Source organism: Rhinoderma darwinii, chromosome 2 (assembly GCF_050947455.1).
Source record: "Rhinoderma darwinii isolate aRhiDar2 chromosome 2, aRhiDar2.hap1, whole genome shotgun sequence".
Taxonomy (NCBI): Eukaryota; Metazoa; Chordata; class Amphibia; order Anura; family Rhinodermatidae; genus Rhinoderma; species Rhinoderma darwinii.
The window spans coordinates 312748083-312768940 of NC_134688.1; the positions used below are offsets into that span (position 1 = coordinate 312748083).

The 20858-nt window shown below is 47.5% G+C and overlaps 1 protein-coding gene across 1 annotated transcript in view; it reads right to left on the reverse strand.

Annotated features, from left to right (window-relative positions):
• The window catches only part of CACNA1S (calcium voltage-gated channel subunit alpha1 S), a 960893-nt gene that overhangs the window by 870543 nt on the left and 69492 nt on the right, over nucleotides 1-20858 (reverse strand). The window contains exon 2 of the mRNA XM_075853532.1: nucleotides 2001-2209. Within this exon, the coding sequence (XP_075709647.1) occupies nucleotides 2001-2152 (152 nt within the window). The 5' untranslated portion in view covers nucleotides 2153-2209. The remainder of the gene's footprint in view (nucleotides 1-2000; nucleotides 2210-20858) is intronic.

A 20858-nucleotide genomic window follows, 5' to 3' on the forward strand; every position in this document is an offset into this window, starting at 1 on the left:
GTTTTTAATAATTCAATAAAGTATTTTTTATTTTTTACATTGATGAAACACACTACTTTTCCTACTTCCCGTTCCTTTATTCCCATATATGGACAGCGATGTCAGGGAATTGAACAGAGTTTCGGAGCAGAGCTTGCACTAGCGCTCTGCACGGGACTCCGGCTCTGGGGAAGCCCCAGACATCGCTGTTCATATGTGGACAGCGATGTCAGGGAATTCCAGAGTCTCGGAGCAGAGCCTGTACTAGCGGCTCTGCGTCCCACGGGCTGCAGATGACTGCCCCAGGGGCCGCGTGCTTGAGACCCCTGCTCTAGGGTCACCGTCGTAGTGAGGCGGAAGAGGCAACGAAACTGGGTATCCGGAACAGACAGGAGGAGTAACGGGCAGTGGAATGGCAGCAGCATCCGGAAGAGGAGGTTAATCCAGTCGGGCGATGATGGAGTTTACAGCCACGAGGAGTTAATCCTGGCGTGCACGTAGGTCATGCATGTCAGTTTGTATGAGCTGCGGTCTTAGATTGGCCAGCGGGTTCCATGGCCTGAGTGTACTGTCACGATCCAGGGGTATGTGGACCCACTAGGCCGCTGCGCCTTAGCGGAGAGGCGGCTGACCAAGTCAGTCTATGCAAAGCCTATACTAAAGTTTGTAGCACAAGGGTACCTAAGATAGTCCAGACAGTAGCAGAGGTTTTGGCACGGATGGGACTTGCCGTGGCAGGTGGCGCCAGATATGGCGGATGATACCAGGAGTGGCAGATGACACCAGATGTAACAGCAGGGGTGGCAACGACGCAACATGACTCCAACACGTCAGCGCATCCGGCCGCTCTGTCCTGTAATGTCCACGAGGGGGCACACGCGTGTTCGTTCCCGGCCTTAAATGGGCAGCGCGCATACATAGTTAATTATTTATTTCTCAAGTCCAAGGTGATCTGGGAAATAAATAATTAACTATGTATGCGCGCTGGCCATTTAAGGCCGGGAACGAGCGCGCGTGCGCCCCCTCGTGGACATTACAGGACAGAGCGGCAAGATGCGCTGACGCTCTCCGGCGAAGGAGACGTCGGCCAGAGGAGGAAGGTCTGCGGTCGCGGCCATCACCAGGTAAGGGAAGGCGGCGGTCCGCGACCATTATATCAACATTTAAAGTCCCATGATGTACCTCCTGGTCCTATACCTCAGCTGTATTTGCCAGACAATACCCTCATATCTTTTGTGTTCTACAGCACATTATGGAGGCAATTAAGGACTTATTCTATGAGAGTACTATTACCAAATTATTGACCTTTTTTAGTCATTTTTTTCACATTAGATTTAATCAATTCGCTACCATGGTTGTTCGGATATTTTGCACCTCTGGTAGCCAGGACAATTTTCCCAAATTTTGACATACACAAAAAAAAAACTAAAGTACAAAATTAAAAAGTCATACCCAACCCCCATACCTGACCTGGAACATTGGCTCTTCCAATGTAGAAATGCAAAACTAAAATATTCTGCCAAAATAGGCTTGTTAATGAAGAGGGGTAAACCCTCTGGTATTGAAGTGGTTAAAAAAAATGTATGCATACTAATATGTGGATTGTAACTAGAATAGGCCTACATTATTAAAGGTGTTTTCTAGGCAGTAAAAATTGATTGCCGATCCTCAGGACAGGCCATCAATAGCTGATGGGTCGGGGTCCAACTCCCGGTACCCCCACCGATCAGCTGTTTTGAAGGGCCGGCAGCGCTCGTACGAACGATGCTTGCCCATTAATTCTTCTTGCTCACTGAATTGTCGAAACGCATTTACTTCAATGGGAGAACAGGCTGCAATACCTGTGAATCACCGCTAAATGCGTGTCATACGAGCACGGCGGCCCCTTCAAAACAGCTGATCGGCAAGGGTCCAGGGAGTCGAACCCCGACCCATCAGCTATTGACTATAGGCCATACATTTTTATTGCCTGGAAAACACCTTTAATAATGCCTCAATATTTAACTCTTTTTAAAGGATACTTCCATTCTACAATGCTTATGCAGCCTTTTCTGAATGGGTTTTGAAGGCTTAAACAAAACAATGAGCGAACAGGCCGTGGAGATGGTGGTACTAAAGGTTTCTTCTTTTTCTTTTGCATTCCCTCTTCAGTTGATGCTCCCAAGGGATCCATTCTTGCTGCGTTAACTCGAAGCTCTGGTACTGTTTTTGCTTCTTACGTAGTCAGCTCCTTGAATGTAATAAAAAAAAAGTGATTATTTATATTACACAAGTAAGTAAATATAAATATAACTGTTTACCATGTAAAATATGTTTTTTATGTTAGGTAAAAAGTAACCAAAGTTACTGTTTTTAGGTATAAACAAACATCCGTTTTTATTAGATTTATTAGATGTGTTCATCTCAACCAGGGCTGAATTATCATTACAGCTTATGGGGCTCCAGCTCATCTTGGTTCAGAGGGGCGTGCAACCAAATTTTTTATCGGTTCAATTATTATTTGTATTACTTATTATGGAGCCAGGTATTTGTGGACCAATCTGGTGGTGGCAAGACAGGCGGCGCTGGCAGTGAATTTTTCTTACATTATAATGTTATTACATTTAGCTATCCTTTAACCCCTTAACAACCAGGCATATTTTGTTTTTAAGGACCAAGCATCCTTTTTGAGTTTTTTTATTATTATTATTTTATGGTGAACGCTGTAAAAAAAATAAAAATAGAAAACAATGCAACAATTACTGTTTTTTTGGACACCTTCCGCTGTTTTTTGATCACCACATCTAGGTGGTTCGTAGAAGATCAACACCGACGGTGTGGCAACCAGAGGCATTAGGGTATGTTCACACGGCTTATTTTCGGCCGTTTTTCAGTTCGGGTCTGAACCATCCACGGCGATTGTGTGGGGATTCGGTGGGGATGTCAGTGGAAGTCTGTCCCCCGCGGTGGCGGTGGGAGTCAGTGCAGGAATTACTGAGGCGGTTGCTGCGGATGCAGTGGTACAAGTTGAAAAGTCGAGGGAAACGCAATGGGGCTTCTAAGAAGGTGGTCAGTGAGGTGTGGTTGGTGGATGCCGTGAAAGGGAAGGTATATTTATGTTTCGAGGGCCTATTAAAGGCTCAAGTCGAGAGTTAGAGAAAAAATTTGGAAGGATGAATATGTGGACATATTTTCATTCTTTTCATTGGAGAAGTTTAGCCGCTTCCCACTGCAGCCACTTTTTACCTTCCTGACAGAGCCTTATTTTTCAAATCTGACGTGTCACTTTATGTGGTAATAACTTTGTTATGCTTTTACCTATCCAAGCGATTCTGAGATTCTTTTCTCATGACACATTGGACTTTAAGTTAGAGGTAAAATCTGGTCGATACATTCAGTATTTAACTGTGAAAAACACCAAAATTTAGCAAAAAAAAAAGCAAAAATTAGCATTTTCGAAATTTAAATATATCTAAGACATATAGAAATACCACACAAAATAGTTGCTCATTAACATTTCCCATATGTCTACTTTAGATTGGCATCATTTTTTGAACATCCTTTTATTTTTTTTAGGATGTTACGAGGCTTAGAACTTTAGCAGAAATTTCTCCCATTTTCAAGAAAAAGTCAAAAGGCTATTTTTTTATGGACCAGTTCAGTTTTGAAGTGGCGTTGGGGGCCTATACGATACAAATCCCCATAAGTCACCCCACTTTAAAAAAGTGCACCCCTCAAAGTATTCAAAACAGCATTTATAAAGTTTCTTAACCCTTTAGCCGTTTCACAAGAATTAAAGCAAAGTGGAGGTGAAATTTACAAATGTAATTTTTTTTGTATAAATTCATATTTAACCACTTCCCGCTCCTGGACGTACTATTAGGTCATGGTAGCTGTATCGTTCGCGCTTCATGACCTAATAGTACGTCTAGGGAGTAACGGCCATTTCGGCCGTCCTCCCGACACATACAGGAGCTGTGACAGCTGCTGTGTCGTACAGCAGCTGCCGCAGCTCCTACAGCGGGGACCGATCGCTGTGTCCCCGCTGATTAACCCCTTAAAAGCCACGTTCAATAGAGATCGCGGCTTTTTAGGGGTTAAGCTACCATCGCCGGCCTGCTACACGATAGCGGCCGGCGATGGTGACTATGGCAACCGGACACCAAACAATGGCACCAAACCAAGTCAGGACCCACTATGCTTGCTGTCAGTGAGTAGCTGACAGCTCTAATACACTGCACTACGCATGTAGTGCAGTGTATTAGAATAGCGATCAGGGCCTCCTGCCCTCAAGTCCCCTAGTGGGACAAAGTAATAAAGTTAAAAAAAAGTTAAAAAAAGATGTGTAAAAATAAGAAAGTAAAAGTTTTAAGAGTAATAAAAGTAAAAATCCCCCTTTTTCCCTTATCAGTCCTTTATTATTAATAAAAATAGATAAATAAACAAATAACCTATACATAATTGGTATCGCCGCGCCCGTAACGGCCTGATCTACAAAATTATTTTGTTATTTATCCCGCACGGTGAACGCCGTACAAGAAAATAATAATAAACCGTACCACAATCACAATTGTTTGGTCACTTCACCTCCCAAAATATGGAATAAAAAGAGATCAAAAAGTCGCATGTACCTAAAAATGGTCCTGATCAAAACTACAGTTCGTTACGCAAAAAATAAATCCTCGCACGGCTTTCTTGATGGAAAAATAAAAAGTGCTGGCTCTTAGAATATGGTAACACAAAAAGTGAATGATTTTTTACAAGACTTATTTTATTGTGCAAACGCCATAAGACATAAAAAACTATAAACATATGGTATCGCCGTAATTGTATCGCCCCGCAGAATAAAGTGAATATGTCATTTATAGCGCACAGTGAACGCTGTAAAAAAATAGAATAAAAAAACAATTGTAGAATTGCTGTTTTTTAGTCACCACGCCACCTAAAAATAGAATAAAAACTGATCAAAAAGCCGCATGCACCCCAAGAAAACTACAATGAATTCCTCAAGGGGTCTAGTTTCCAAAATGGGGTCACTTTTGGGGGGTTTCCACTGTTTTGGCACCACAACACCTCTTCAAACCAGACATGGTGCCTAATAAAAAGGAGGCCTCAAAATCAACTAGGGGCTCCTTTGCTTCGGAGGCCGGTGCTTCAGTCCATTACCGCACTAGGGCCACCTGTGGGATATTTCTCAAAACTGCAGAATCTGGGCAATAAGTATTAAGTTGCGTTTCTCTGGTAAAACCTTTTGTGTTTCTAGAAAAAAATTGTATAAAAAGGATTTTCTGACAAAAATAAATTGTTAATTTCACCTCTACTTTGCTCTAAATTCCTATGAAACACCTAAAGAGTTCATAAACTTTCTAAATGCTGTTGTGAATACTTTGAGGGGTCTAGTTTCTAAAATGGGGTGTTCGATGGGAGTGTCTAATATATAGGTCCCTCAAAGCAACTTCAGAACTGAACTGGAACCTAAAAAAATAAAAAAATGAGGCAATACTTCGCTTCTCCTAATGAGCCTACTCCAAGACGACCCCAGTTTTGACCATTTGTATAAACGGAGACCCCTATTAGACCGTTTCAGTACTGGGTTTTCCCAAGCATACTCCCCCCAGAATTGTATTTCTATTGATTAGTCCCTGGTACATTTTAAAGGGAGGCTTCAATTCCGCCAGTTCCTGCCGGGTAGGAGGGCAAGGTATGGTGTGAAGATGTATAAGCTGTGTGAGAGTGCATCAGGGTATACCTACAAATTTAGGATATATGAAGGAAAGGACACCAGTGCTCAGCCTCCAGAATGCCCCCCCTTACTGGGAGTTAATGCAAAAATTGTGTGGGATTTGGTGCACCCACTGCTGGACCAGGGTTACCACCTCTACCTGGATAATTTTTATACCAGCATCCCACTCTTCAAGTGCCTCGCTTCCAGAAGTCCTGCGGCATGCGGCACTGCTAGAAGAAATCTGAGAGGCCTCCCTAAGACCCTGCTTGGGCAAACACTCAGAAGGGGTGAGAGCAGGGCACATTCTAGCAGCAACATATTGTGTGTCAAGTACAAGACAAGAGAGATGCCACACTAGTACCCATGTACCAGTACAGAGACCCCCAAACCAGACTGCATCCTGGACTACAATAGGTACATGAGAGGGGTGGACTTGTCAGATCAAGTCCTGAAGCCCTACAGCGCCATGCGGTGTGGTATAAGAAGCTGGCCGTGCACATCATACAGATGGCATTGTACAATGCGTACGTGCTATGTCGATGTACAGGCCAGACGGGAATTTTCCTGGAATTTCAAGAGGTGGTTATCAAGAAACACATTTTTAGAGACCAAGAAGGGGGGCACCCAGTACTTCTGGAAGCGGGGCCACATGCATCGTACCAGGGCAACACTTTCCTGGAGAAGTTCCCGAAACTGGCAAGAAAGAAAAAAGTTAACCGCTTCCCCACATTTGACGTATCCATACGCCAAAGTCAGGTAGGGGAAATATGGAGCGGGCGATCCCGCTAGTTTAACTCGTTAAATGCTGCGGTCAATACTGACCGCAGCATTTAAATCGTCAGAAAGAGGGAGGCGACCCCCTCTAACAGCTCATCGTGCCCCCCGCAACGCAATCGCGGGGGGGCGATGGTTGCTATGGCTGCCTGGGGGCTTAATGAATGTCCACAGGTCCGCCATCTTTGTACACCTATTAAGCCCTGCCTCTGGCAGGGCTTAATAGATGACTGTCAGAATCACAATATACTGCAATACAATAGTATTGCAGTATATCGTACAAGCGATCTAACGATTGCTGGTTGAAGTCCCCTAGGGGGACTAATAAAAGAAAGTGAAAATGAGTTAAAGGTTTTTTTGGTGTAAAAAAAATAAAAATAAATTAAAAGTTCAAAAAACCCCCCTTTTCCCATTTTCCCCCTAGAGCATAGTAAAAAAATAAAAAAATACACATAATTGGTATCGCCGCGTCCGCAAAAGTCTGAACTATTACAATATATCATTATTTAAACCGCACGGTGAACGCCGTAAAAAAAAAAATTGTAAACGCCAGAATGTCTATTTTTTGGTCACCTCATCTCCCACAAAAAATGATATAAAAAGTGATCAAACCATCGCATGTACACCAAAATGGTATTATTAAATACTACAGCTTATGCCGCAAAAAATAAGCCCTCATACCACTTAATCGACGGAAAAATGAAAAAGTTGTGGCTCTCGGAATTTGGCGACACAGAATAAATTTTCTTTTTTACACTTAGGTTTTTACATGTAAAAGTAGTAAAATATAGAAAATTCTATATATATTTGGTATCGCCGTAATCGTATTGACCCACAGAATAAAGTTAACAAGTTGTTTTAATTGCACAGTGAATTCCGAAAAAACGACGCGCAAAAAAACATGGAGGAATCGCTGTTTTTTTCATTTTCTACCCCACAAATAATTTTGTTCCCGTTTCCTAGTACATTATACAGCAAAATAAATGGTGCTACGAAAAACTACAACTAGTCCCGCAAAAATCAAGCCCTCATAGTTCTATATAGACGGAAAAATAAAGACGCTATGGCTTCTGGAATGTGGAGAGGAAAAAACGAAAATGAAAATCTGAAAGTTGTTTACGACGGGAAGGGGTTAAAAGAGGTACAAAGTCTGCTATAAGAGGGGGATAAGGGAGGACACAATATATCAATGTGACACGTGTCCCGAAAAACTAAGGCTCCGTATGAAAGAGTGCTTCAAAATGTATTATACATCCCTTGATTTTTAATCTACCCTAGTTTTACTTACTCTGATGCACTCCGCACATCTTATCCCCCACATCTTTCCCTTCTGAGCCCTACCGTGTTCCCAGGCAGCTGATAACAGCCACATTGAGGGTATTGCCATACCCGTGAGAACCCACATTACAGTTTATGGGGTGTAAAAATGCTCACTAGGGGGGCGTGGCCAGGCACGGATGTGAGCGGTCGCACTGAACCTTAGCTCCGTGTTCTGAACCCTGTATTTCATCCTGTGGAGAAAGTATTTCAGCCAAAATTCCTTACCTGTTGAGAAAGAAGGGTAGGAAACCCACTCGGCACAACATGGGACCCTCCAAGACTTCGGGAGCGGTGGAAAAACTGAAAGAGTTCGCCAGGAACTCGGGACAAGATGGCGCCCGGGGGGAGCAGTCCTCGCCGGCACATGTTCAGGAGAGACGGCCTGCTGCACTCGCCGAGGCAGGGGAAGCGGTGCCCCCCGAGTTAACGCTGAAGCAGGTGACGGAGACGCTCCTGGCGGCGATTCTGGAGACACGTACCTCGGTAACAACGAAAGTGGAGGAGGTGAAGGTGGATGTCGGTCTGATGCGGCAGGACCTCCATAATCTGAGAGACCGGGTAACTCAGGTTGAGACAAGGGTCTCGGACCTGGAAGATGTAACGGCAGCAGTACCGCGCACGCTGAGGGACCTGTCGGGGAAAGTGGAGCTGTGGCGCCAAAAAGCAGATGATCTCGAGAATCGACTGAGAAGAAATAATCTGAGGATAATAGGCCTCCCTGAAAGGTCGGAGGGACCCAGACCAGATGAATTTGTGGAGAAGTGGCTGAAAGACCTATTCCCGGATACAGTATTTTCAATGGCCTTTGCAGTGGAAAGGGCGCACAGAGTGCCAGCGAAACCACCACCACCCGGGGCGAATCCCAGACCATTGCTGGCGAGATTGCTAAATTGCAAGGACCGAGATATGGTGCTGCAGGCGGCGAGGCGCAAAGGAGAGATCAGAGTGGAGAACACGACGGTGTCCATTTTCCCGGATTTTTCCCCGGAGCTACAACGACAGAGGGCCTCGTACCTGCACGTCAAGAGACGACTTCGGGAGCGTCAGATCCCATATTCTATGGCGTACCCTGCGCGACTGAGAGTTGTGGATGGAGAGAGATCCGTGTTTTTCACTACCCCTGAGGCGGCAGATGAGTGGCTCACCAGACATGGACGATCTCCTCGACGCTGACTTGAGGACCATGTTTTATATGAAGGGGACAGTGAGTTTACATGATTGTAATATGCATTTTATGAGGGGTCCCTATGCAGTGGATATTTGATCTCGCACACACATGGGTTATATACATGGAAGTGTTCTTGATGTACTGAGTATATGTATGTACTAAACTTTGAAGTAGATAAGGGGAGAGGGGCAGATATATTGAGGTGGCATAGGAGTAAAAATGTTATAGTTTAAATAACTGGATTAAGTACCCTCACGTTTATGTAAGTTATAAGGAAAGAAGAGGCCGTACTGCAGACATAAAAGAGAAAATAAGGGGAGGCCTCCATGACTGGAATAGTTGGGAGGGAATCAGAGTTGGCTGGCCTATGAGAGTCGGGGAAGGATGGTAGGAGGGCTTGAGGGAGGTAGGGGTGGGGATTGAAGGGGAGGTACCTGTTTCCTGTTGTGCTCTTCTCTCTCTTCGCCAGGACACAGAAGCAGGAGCATGTTTGTTACCCCTGCTGCGTCTGACGAGGAGGCTATGGAGCTGTTGCGGGCCGCGGCAGCCTCTCAGGGTCCTGGATGGCTCGGAGCACGAGTGGCGACGCTGCTGCAGGGACAATCGGGCGCTCCGGTCCAGGAGCGAGCAGAGTCGTCTGGAGCAAGCGGGGAGCGCTCTGTCATGCCGGTGGTCGCGGGGCTGCTGGAGCAGGCCGAGGTACAGGACCGGCGTACCAGGGGGTCGGGCAGGAGAAGAGGAGAGCCCGTTTCCCCCATGACTCAGGCCAGTGCTGGCACTCCCGGCGTGACGCGCAGTACGAGGCGCTCGCGCCCGCCCGCAAGGCTGAGTCCTGAAGACATCCCGCGGGCGCGGCGGCGCAAGAGGAGCCCCTCAGTGGACCCTGCTGGCCAGACCCCAGGGCGGCCTGCCGCTGCTCTTTCGTCTGGTCCTGGGAGGAATCCCAAAACGCGGCAGCGCCCGGCGGCAGCGGCGAGGAGGACGCGGCCTTCACTTCTGGTCACATCCTCTCCTTCTTCAGTACGTGGCGGAAGGGCAACGGCGACCCTGCATGGCGATGTGCCAGCCAGAGGGTCGGCTCATGGTGTCGTCGAGGTGGAAATGAGCAGAGGTCGCAGGATGAGGTCGGTGGTTGGAATGCCAGGGACGGAACAGCTTGGAGCTGGTTCAGCGGGACGGATGAGACATGATCTGGAGCTCGGCCAATTGGATGATGCGATGTCACCCCCCCTTTTCTCAGACGGAAATCGGAATTCCCCGTGCACACATTGCCAATGCGGACAGCACCAGAGGGAGTCCGGAGCATTGGAGGACGGTGAGCGGCGGGCCTCTCCACGTGGACATGGGGGTCCGGCTGACGGGTTCACAGCCCCTGGGCAGCCTGGTGAGTTGACACCTACGTTACCATTTCCAGCTTTATTGATGTCGGGTATCGGTGTAGAGGGTGTCGCGTCGGCGGGCGTCGCGGCGGAGTCGGGGGTCCCGTCGTTACAGGCGGGTGCGGGGGATAGTTTGGCGGAGTTAGTGGGATGTTTAAAAGTGTTGGTGGGGCGGCTAGGTGGTTTCCCTTCCCAAGAACCGTCAGGTGTGGCGCCGGCCGCGGTGTGGGGGGGCAGTGTTGGAAGCGCTCCGGTTCTTCAAAACGGTGGGGGGTTGACTGCCGGGGCAGCGGTGGCAGTGGCGGTTCAAACAGACTCGCCAAAGGAGGTTGATAGGGTGCGTCTTGATGATCGTGCGCGCGGGGAGGTTTACATTTGTTATGAGGGCCCGTTAGGGGCGCATTTAAAGCAGGAGGTAAAGGAAAGGATTTGGAAAGACGAGTATGTGGAGATTTTTTCCTTGCTTCCGCTGGAGAAGTTTAATTTAGATAAGGTGAAGCGGGATGAAACAAAAAAGGATGAGGAAGAAAAGAGACGGTACAGGTTGATTCCAAAAACGTTCGTCAATTGGATGCAGGCTTTTGCAATTTTGGCGAGTGTTATTGGGGAAAAGGCGCCAGATAATTGTTCCGGCTTGTTTTGTTATTTGGATGCGGTGGGGGAGGCGCATCGGGTTTATGGGGGCCAGGCCTGGCTTCGTTACGATGAGCAGTTTCGGCAGAGGAAAGCGGTGCGGCCGAATATACGGTGGGACCATAAGGACATAGCCTTATGGTTAAAAGTGACGGCACTTTATAAGCAGGGGCAGTCCTTTCCCGGGAGCGGGAATGCAGCAGGACCTTCCGGGGGAGGTAGTCAGGCCTCAGGTTCCAAATTTGGGACGTGTTGGCAGTTCAATGAGGGGCAGTGCAAATTTGGAGCGGCGTGTAAATTCAAGCATGCGTGTTCACATTGCAGCGGGCAGTCACATGGAGCGTCTAAATGTTTTAAAAAGGGTAAACGACAAGGGGGAGCCAGCGGTGCGTCTGGTTATGGGGGAGACTCCGGTGAAACTCATAAAGATGGCCCCCTTTCTAAGTAGGTACCCCAATAAGGAGGGGGCGCGGTTGATTAGTTTAGGTTTTGGTTCCGGTTTCGTTATTCCGCCCCCTTTGCATGAGGTCCCTTTCACGCAGCGCAACCTTAAGTTGGCATATCAGCATGCGGGGGTAGTCTCGGAAAAAATCCGGAAGGAGATTGATCTGGGCAGAATGGCGGGCCCTTTTAGCACGATCCCAGTTCCAGGTTTGGTGGTGTCACCGTTAGGGGTGGTTCCAAAACGAGAAGGTAACAAATTCCGGCTTATTCAGCATTTGTCCTTCCCGAAGGGGGCGTCGGTTAATGATGGCATTGACCAGGATCTCTGTTCTGTGGTCTACACGTCGTTTGATGCGGCGGTAGCGTTGGTACGTGGTTACGGAAGAGGGGCTCTGATGGCTAAAACTGATATTCAAGCGGCGTTCCGTTTGTTGCCGGTTCATCCGAACAGCCAGAGGTTGTTGGGGTGTTATTGGGACGGGGATTATTACATTGATCGATGCCTTCCCATGGGTTGTTCGTTGTCGTGCGCGTACTTTGAGGTGTTTAGTTCTTTTTTGGAATGGGTAGTCAGGGAGGTCGCGGGGGTGGAATCAGTTATTCACTATCTCGACGATTTCTTGTGCGTTGGCCCGTCGTGTTCGGGGGTTTGCGCAAATTTGTTGGAGACGGTCAATTGGGTGTCAAGGGAGTTCGGTGTACCCTTGGCTGTGGAAAAAACTGAGGGTCCGGTGACGACCATTTGTTTTTTGGGAATTACAATCGACTCCATAGCAATGGAGTGCAGATTGCCGGAGGATAAGTTGGAGGATTTGCGGTTAGTAGTGGAGCGAGCGTGTCGGATTAGGAAAATTACGCTACGTGAATTGCAGTCCTTATTGGGGAAGTTGAATTTTGCTTGCCGCATCATGCCGATGGGCAGGGTTTTTTGTCGGCGGTTGGCAGCGGCGACGGCGGGGGTTCGGGAACCCCATCATTTCAGTCGCCTGGCTGCAGAGCACAGGGAAGATTTACAGGTCTGGCTCCATTTTCTGGCACAGTATAATGGGCGCTCTCTTTGGATGTCCCGGGCGTTAGATAGCTTCGATTTGGAATTGTTCACTGACGCGTCTGGGGCGGTGGGGTTCGGGGCGTTCTTTAAAGGTCAATGGTGCGCGGGAAAATGGCCGGTTGCATGGGTGGAGGCGGGACTGACGCGTAACTTGGCCCTACTCGAACTGTTTCCCATCGTGGTGGCGGTCACCATTTGGGGAGACAGGTTCCGGGACAAAAAAGTGCGTTTTCATTGCGACAATTTGGGGGTGGTGATGGCTATAAATAATACTTCGGCGTCGTCCCCTCCAGTGGTTCGCTTGTTGCGTCAGTTGGTGCTTTCCTGTTTGAGTTTAAATGCATGGGTGGTGGCGGTGCATGTTCCCGGGGTAGAGAATTGTATTGCTGACGCGCTTTCTCGCTCGCAGTGGGATCCTTTCCGGCAGCTGGTCCCGGACGCGGAGTTAACAGGGGTGGACTGTCCCAGTCATCTGTGGGAGCTGGTATCCAGGCGGCAGGTGCATTGATTAAACGTTCACTGGCCAGTGCGACGTGGTCGTCGTATGCTGCTGGATGGAGGCAATGGGAGGAGTGGGTGAGATCTTTGGGTGATGTGTGCTCGGATGATGATAGGATGGTGGCCTTGCTGTTTTGGTTGGGGGATGCGTTTGCCCGGGGTTGCACGGTCGCTAAGGTTAATCGCTTCGTGGCGGCCATTGCTTTCGGTTGTAAGTTACGGGGGTTGGTAGATATCACGAAGCGGTTCTTGGTGGGCCAGGCATTGAAGGGGCTGAGACGGGGTGTAGTGGTGAGGGATAAGAGGCGTCCCGTGTCATTTCAATTGTTGTGTTCACTGGAGGTGGTGGTGCGGCAGGTGTGTCGTTCAGAGTATGAGAGCAAGCTTTTCCGGTTGGCTTTTGCGTTAGCCTTTTTTGGAGCTTTTCGGGTAGGGGAATTGGTTTCCCCCAGTTCGGTAAAAGCGGGGGGCTTGCTGCAAGATAATGTCGATTTGTATGAAGACAGGGTGGAGATAGTGTTGCGAAGGTCGAAAACGGACCAAGTAGGGGCGGGACGTCGAGTGGTTTTGTTGGCGGTCCCAAAGAATCCGGTTTGTCCAGTGTTGTGTGTCAAGGAGTACTTGGCGGGTTTAGATCTCTCAGACGGGCCGTTGCTGCGGCACGAGGATGGCTCGTTTCTGTCGCGGTATCAGTTTATTTCGGTTTTCAAAAAGTGTCTTGTGGCTAGCGGGGTGCAGGCAGAGCAATACTCGTCTCATTCTTTTCGTATAGGGGCAGCGACGGAGGCGGTGAGATGGGGTTTAGATGATGCAGGCGTGCAGCGGATAGGGCGTTGGGAGTCGGCGCGTTTCCGTTCTTATGTGCGCTTGAACATGTTGTGATATGTTGATGTATAGCATGTTCCGGGTGCGTGCGTTTCCGCCTGAGTATTAATGGTGCGCGGCAGCAAGAGGTGGTGCGTGTATGTTCTTCATTTGTTTTGCAGGCCGTGACTCATGCATGGTGTGGATTATGGGACATTCTTTTGTGTACTGGGGTGCCCTTCGCGCGGATGTACGGCCGGACGGTCGACAGCTCAGGATTCCGCGGGACGCGGCGGTTGTGAGGTGGATGGGTATACGGGGAATGACATGGAACAGGGTATTGCCCGAGTTTCACAATTTTGTACTGCTTGACAGGGCGCCGGAGGTACTGGTGTTGCATGTGGGAGGCAACGATTTGGGTATACGCCCTTTCCGGGAGTTGGTACGGGACGTCAAGCATGATTTGCTCTGCTTATGGGCAACTTATCCTAAATTGGTGACGGTGTGGTCCGAGATGGTCCCTAGGAAGAGCTGGCGGATGGCCCGTTCTGTGGAAAAAATTAATAAGGCTCGCATTAAGGCTAACAGGGCCATATCGAGGTTCGTGGCGCGTAATGGTGGGGTTGCGGTGCGCCACTGGGATTTGGAGGCCGGGACAGGCAGGTATTGGAGAGAGGATGGGGTGCACCTCAATGAGGTGGGGATGGATATGTGGAGTCTGGCTTTGACCGATGGAATTGAGCGAGCGGTGGGAGTGTGGAGGAGCTCGCAGGCGTGAGGTGGTCAAGGCCTGTTTCGCTTTGGCGGGGGGGAGTCCTTGAAGTAGGTCGTAAAAAGTGGTGGGGGGGAATGCATCACGGGATGCACCCCCAATTTGTCGGCTTCTTAGGGTGTTACCCCTTTTTGAAAGCTGGGTTATATATATGGTGGTCATCTGCAAAAGGAAATTGGTGCCCCCGGGCCGGGTTACGGCTGGGGGTAAGGTATTGGTGGGCAGATGGCCAAAATTAAGTATCGGTGGCTTCAAGGACTTGCCCCTGTCATTCTGGTTGGTTAATAATGTTGTGACCCTGATAGGGTCACAGTGGGTTATTTAATGTTATGATGAATCCCCTTTTTGGGGATTAAAAAGTTATGGTATTTAAAAAATTTCATTGTTATTTAAATAATAAACGGCTGCTGTGGCCATAAAAATCCAACTCTGTTTCAGTGTCTGCTTTGGGAAGGGTAGTATTACATAGGGGAGAAGTGACTCGACTTATTGGAGTCAAGAAGAGGCCGTACTGCAGACAAAAAAGAGAAAATAAGGGGAGGCCTCCATGACTGGAATAGTTGGGAGGGAATCAGAGTTGGCTGGCCTATGAGAGTCGGGGAAGGATGGTAGGAGGGCTTGAGGGAGGTAGGGGTGGGGATTGAAGGGGAGGTACCTGTTTCCTGTTGTGCTCTTCTCTCTCTTCGCCAGGACACAGAAGCAGGAGCATGTTCCCGCCCGCCCGCCCTGATGTGGAGTGGTAGATCGCGGCAGAAGGTTGCTGCGGGTGGTGGTTATTGTCAGCAGTTATTATTTGCATATTAATGTATATCTACGGGGTGGTTAATTTTTGTCATTGCAGCTGCGGGGGGGAGTCCTTGAAGTAGGTCGTAAAAAGTGGTGGGGGGGAATGCATCACGGGATGCACCCCCAATTTGTCGGCTTCTTAGGGTGTTACCCCTTTTTGAAAGCTGGGTTATATATATGGTGGTCATCTGCAAAAGGAAATTGGTGCCCCCGGGCCGGGTTACGGCTGGGGGTAAGGTATTGGTGGGCAGATGGCCAAAATTAAGTATCGGTGGCTTCAAGGACTTGCCCCTGTCATTCTGGTTGGTTAATAATGTTGTGACCCTGATAGGGTCACAGTGGGTTATTTAATGTTATGATGAATCCCCTTTTTGGGGATTAAAAAGTAATGGTATTTAAAAAATGTCATTGTTATTTAAATAATAAACGGCTGCTGTGGCCATAAAAATCCAACTCTGTTTCAGTGTCTGCTTTGGAAGGGTAGTATTACATAGGGGAGAAGTGACTCGACTTATTGGAGTCAGGGAACATGGAAACTTATATGGCTGAAATACAGCTTAACAAAGGGTGAAGCCATTGAAAAGGTACTATTGCTTATCTTGATTCCTCTGTGTTACTAACCTAAGCAGTGGAAACTTCCCCCGTTTTTATGCACTTTGCATTTTTTATGCCTTGTAGGCTTAAGCAGCTCCTGATGAGCTTAATTGTTCAAAGTTATTGGTTTAAGGTTCAATACGGTTTTGCACGCCTGCTACATGAGGACATGGGAACAGGGTCCCATTATCACTGCTCGCTGATTGTGGGGGGATGGTGCCTTCACATAGAGATATGGTATAGAAAGGAATATGGCGACACTTAAATTTATGTCCTGGAATGTGAGGGGAATGGGAACGCCGGGTAAGAGAAATGTGATCTTTTCTGTACTACGGAGGCACATGCCTCATATTATATGCCTTCAGGAAACGCATCTTACGGCAGATAAGGTGCATATGCTGAGTAAATCTTGGATTCAATGGGGGCGGCATGCTACTAGATCCTAAGCATCACGGGGAGTATCACTACTAGTACATAGAAATTTACGCTGGGAGGCGTTACATACAAGAATAGATACTGATGGTAGATATGTGCTGGTTCATGCTAATGTAAACTCTGTCCCTTATGTCATAATTGGTATATACAACCCACCACAGGGCTCGATGAGTATACTCAGAGAGGCCATCACATTCGCATCCACTTATCAGGAGGCGCGAGTTATACTAATGGGGGACCTGAACCTCAAGATAGACCCTCTGTTGGATCGCTTTACTGTTAGGACGGGCCCCCGGGACCCCATAAGTCCCACGCCGCTAGCATTTATGATAGAGGAGATAGGATGGTTGGATCTATGGAGAGTGAGCCATCCGGGAATAAGGGAATACACATGCCATACTCCGCAGTTTAACGCTCTGTCTCGCATTGACTACGTGTTGGGATCTCCCGCCATTTTCTCAAGCATGGCTTCTATAGAGCACCTGCCCAGAGGGGTGTCGGATCATAGCCCGATTCTTTTACAGTTACATCAACGGGCGGAGGGAAGGAGGGGAGCTCTTAAGATACACCCATTTTGGTTGCAATTGTTTACGGGAAGTGACAGAATACCTGACCAGCTAGATGTCTTTTTAGGAGCTCATTCACAAGAACAAAATAGTGCACTGGTGTGGGATACATTAAAGGCGTATCTGAGAGGGTGCTTGAGATCCTCTATTTCCTATGTTAAACGCTCCTCAGCCAGACAAGAAATGGATTTAGAACAACAATGCAGGGATTTAGAGGATACTTTCGTACGGGACCCTACCCAGGTTAACAGAGAAGCGTGGCTGGCTGCGGGCAGACAATACTTGCTTCTAGTCAAGGAAAAGGCAGCAAGAAGGATATTCTTCTCTAAACAATACTTTTTTGAGCACAGTAATCAGTCGAGTTTGCTGCTTGCACAAATAGCGAAACAGAATACCATGTCCCCCCCAGTGCTACGTATATCCCAACCAAACCAGGGTACGGCTACTACGCCACTAGACATACTGAATAGATTTGCAGATTTTTATGGGGAGCTCTACACTTCGCAGGCACAGTATTCGATGGAGGAATTGAACTCCTATTTAGATGGGGCAAACTTCGCAGGGTTGTCAGAGGAGAATAGGAAAAAGTTAGAGGCCCCCTTCTCGGTACAGGAGATTGAAGAATGCTTATCCTCCATGACAAAAGGGAAGGCGTCAGGTCCGGATGGTCTCCCTCTAGAGGTGTATATTAAATATGCAGATACTCTAAATCCCCAGTTCTTAACTGTATTTGAGGACGCCTTTCAGAAGGGTGAATTACCAGTCTCGATGAAAGATGCCACTATAGTTGTCATTTTGAAACCAGGGAAAAATTCAGAGGAATGTGAGTCGTACCGCCCGATATCCCTACTCAATGTGAATTATAAAATCCTAACCAAACTTTTAGCTAATAGACTTAGTGGCGCTATCACAGATATTATTCATCCGGACCAATCCGGTTTTATCCCAGGCAAATCAACATCGGATAATATCCGCAGAGCTCAGGTGGTGACCCAGATAGGGTGGTGGGAGCAGCAGGACTGGGCATTGGCCTCGTTGGACGCGGCTAAGGCCTTTGATTCAGTAGAGTGGCCTTATTTGTTTGAGGTCCTTCGCAGATTTGGTTTTTGTGAGAGCTTCCTTAAATGGATTAAAATCCTATACAAAGATCCGAAAGCATCGGTGTTGGTCAATGGGATTTTGTCTCCCTCCTTTTGTCTCCATAGAGGCACGAGGCAGGGATGCCCCCTGTCCCCTCTTCTGTTTGCAGTGGCCATCGAGCCCCTGGCTATCCGCATCCGTCGGGATGCGGCTTTTCAGGGTATCCGCATAGGACCGGTCTTTATGCCGATGACATGATTTTGTATATGGCTAACCCAAACGCCTCCTTACCAAGAGCAATGACAATACTGGAAGAGTTTAGACGGTTCTCAGGCCTATATATCAATTGGAGTAAGTCATTTCTTATGCCCCTTAGACCTGATAACTGTGGGTGGGATACGGACTTCCAGGGCCTGCAGGTGGTCTCCTGTTTTAAATACTTAGGGGTCCATATAGTTAGGGATAGTGGCGCTTCATATGATCTTAATATATATCCCCTGTTGACATATCTGAGAGATAAATTTGCTGTCTGGAAGGCGCTCCCTATATCGACAGCAGGAAGAATAAATTTAATTAAGATGATAGTGCTGCCCAAAATGTTATATCTCCTAGAAAACGCGGACACCCTGGTCCCTAAACGATTTTTCAACCAGGTAAGCTCTTTATTTTCCTCATTTGTATGGGGGGAGAGTCGCCCCAAGCTTAAACTTAGCACGCTCCAACGCCCCAAGGAACAGGCGGGGGCCGCACTACCTGACGTGTTCCTGTACTACTTGGCAGGCCAATTAAGATATATAAAGGCATGGGTGGCTGAGGAACCAATGCCTAATGCAGAACTCCACTTGGCACAATTTCTTAGGATCCCCTCTTTGTGGCCCATACTTGAGCCACATGGATATAGCCCTAGGCATTCCTTGCCAATAATTAAACTAGCCAGGCAGGTCTGGTCACATGTTAAGAAAGTTCTGGAATGGGAGGACATAGTTGCAGAGCTGCCGCTTTGGTCTCATCAGGGTCTGTCTCATTTTAGGGGGATGCAGGATTCTGATTTTTGGATTGAAGTAGGTATAACGCAGGTGCAAAACCTGATAGATGAAGAGGGACATATGATATCCGCCAGAGAGATACAGGATACATTCCGGGTTCCTGAGAGAGATGCATTCCGTTGTGTACAGATTAGGCATGCTTTACAATCCCAGTTCAGGGAAGATCAGAGATCCATTTCTTCACTTCCACTCATTGGTATTCTGAGAACACAGGGACCAAGGGGGATGGTATCTGCCTTTTATACTTACCTTCTGTCGCAGAGGGTCGCTCACGCTGAGATGTCGGTTGAGGTTGGATGGAGGGGTCTTATTCCCACACTATCCAGTGAGGACTGGGGGGGAGGCCATGGGGTCACATCTCTTGGTCTCGCCTGCAGCGAACAATAAATTGACGCAATTGTACATCATACACAGATGTTATATTACCCCTATCAGATTATATCGGATGGGAAGGGCACCCAGCACACGATGCCCTAGATGCTCTCAAGACCAGGCTGGCTTTGATCACATGATGTGGTTATGCCCAGTCATAGCCAACTTCTGGAAAGAAGTGACGCAAATACTGTCCTCAATTATGACCAACCCGATTCCATGTGAACCAGGTCTCTGCTTATTGGGGCTGTTGGGAGAGAGGACGTGGACACACTACGAGGGTATCTTCCTGCGAGAAGCCCTGTTCTTAGCCAGAAAAGCGATAGCCATCCGATGGATGGGGGACACTTTTCCGGATACATCACAATGGAAAAGCCTGGTCAATGCTATTCTCCCATATGAAAATATAGTATATAAACATAGAGGATGTCAATATAAATTCTTGAAAATCTGGGGAGAGTGGTGCTCCTCACCTCTTGCCTCCTTCAGCGTGGGCGACCTTAGAGAATCCTTACCACTTCAAGTAGGAAGGATTTGAGATCTACTTGACCAGGTTTTAATACCCTAGGTGTGAGAATGGAGCTTGGATCTGGTAAATAACTGCGACCTGTATGTCTGCAGAATCACAAATAAGTGGGATACTGACCTGCCTGCGTGCAGTGAATATTTGGAGTCTCCTGTAACTCGCCTTCAAGTTTAAATGTAAATTGCAAACTCTTGTTTCTAATGTGTATTCATGGTATGCAGGAACGTTGATGTTAATGTTACTATTTTGTTTTCATTTGCTGATGATTTTTGTATGTACTTTTACAATAAACAGAGTTTAAAAAAAAAAAAAATGCTCACTACACCTCTAGATGAATGCCTTAAGGGGTGTAGTTTTTAAAATGGGGTCACTTCTTGGGGTTTCAACTGTACTGGTACCTCAGGGGCTTCTGCATACATGACTTTGCACCAGAAAATCCCCAGTAGGCCAAATGGTGGTTCTTTCCTTCTGAGCCCTCCCATGGGCCCAAATGTCAGTTTATCACCACAAATTGGGCATTGCCGCACTCAGTACCAATTGGGCAACAAAATGGGGTATTTTATTTCCTGTGAAAATAAGAAATTTTCAGGCAAAACTACATATTATTGGAAAAAATTAATTTTGTTTGAATTCCCAGCCCAATTCAAATAAGTTATGTGAAAAAACTATGGGGTCAAAATGGTCACAACACCAATCAATGAATTCCTTGAGGGGTGTAGTTTCCAAAATGGGGTCACTTCTGGTGGGTTTCCATTGCTTTGATACCTCTGGGGCTCTGCAAATGCGACATGGCACAACCGAAAACCAATCCAGCAAAATCTGCACTCCAAAGAACACACAGCGCTCCTTCCCTTCTGAGGCCACCCATGTGCCCAAACGGCAGTTTATCGTCACAAATGGGGTATTGCTGCACTCAGTACAAATTGG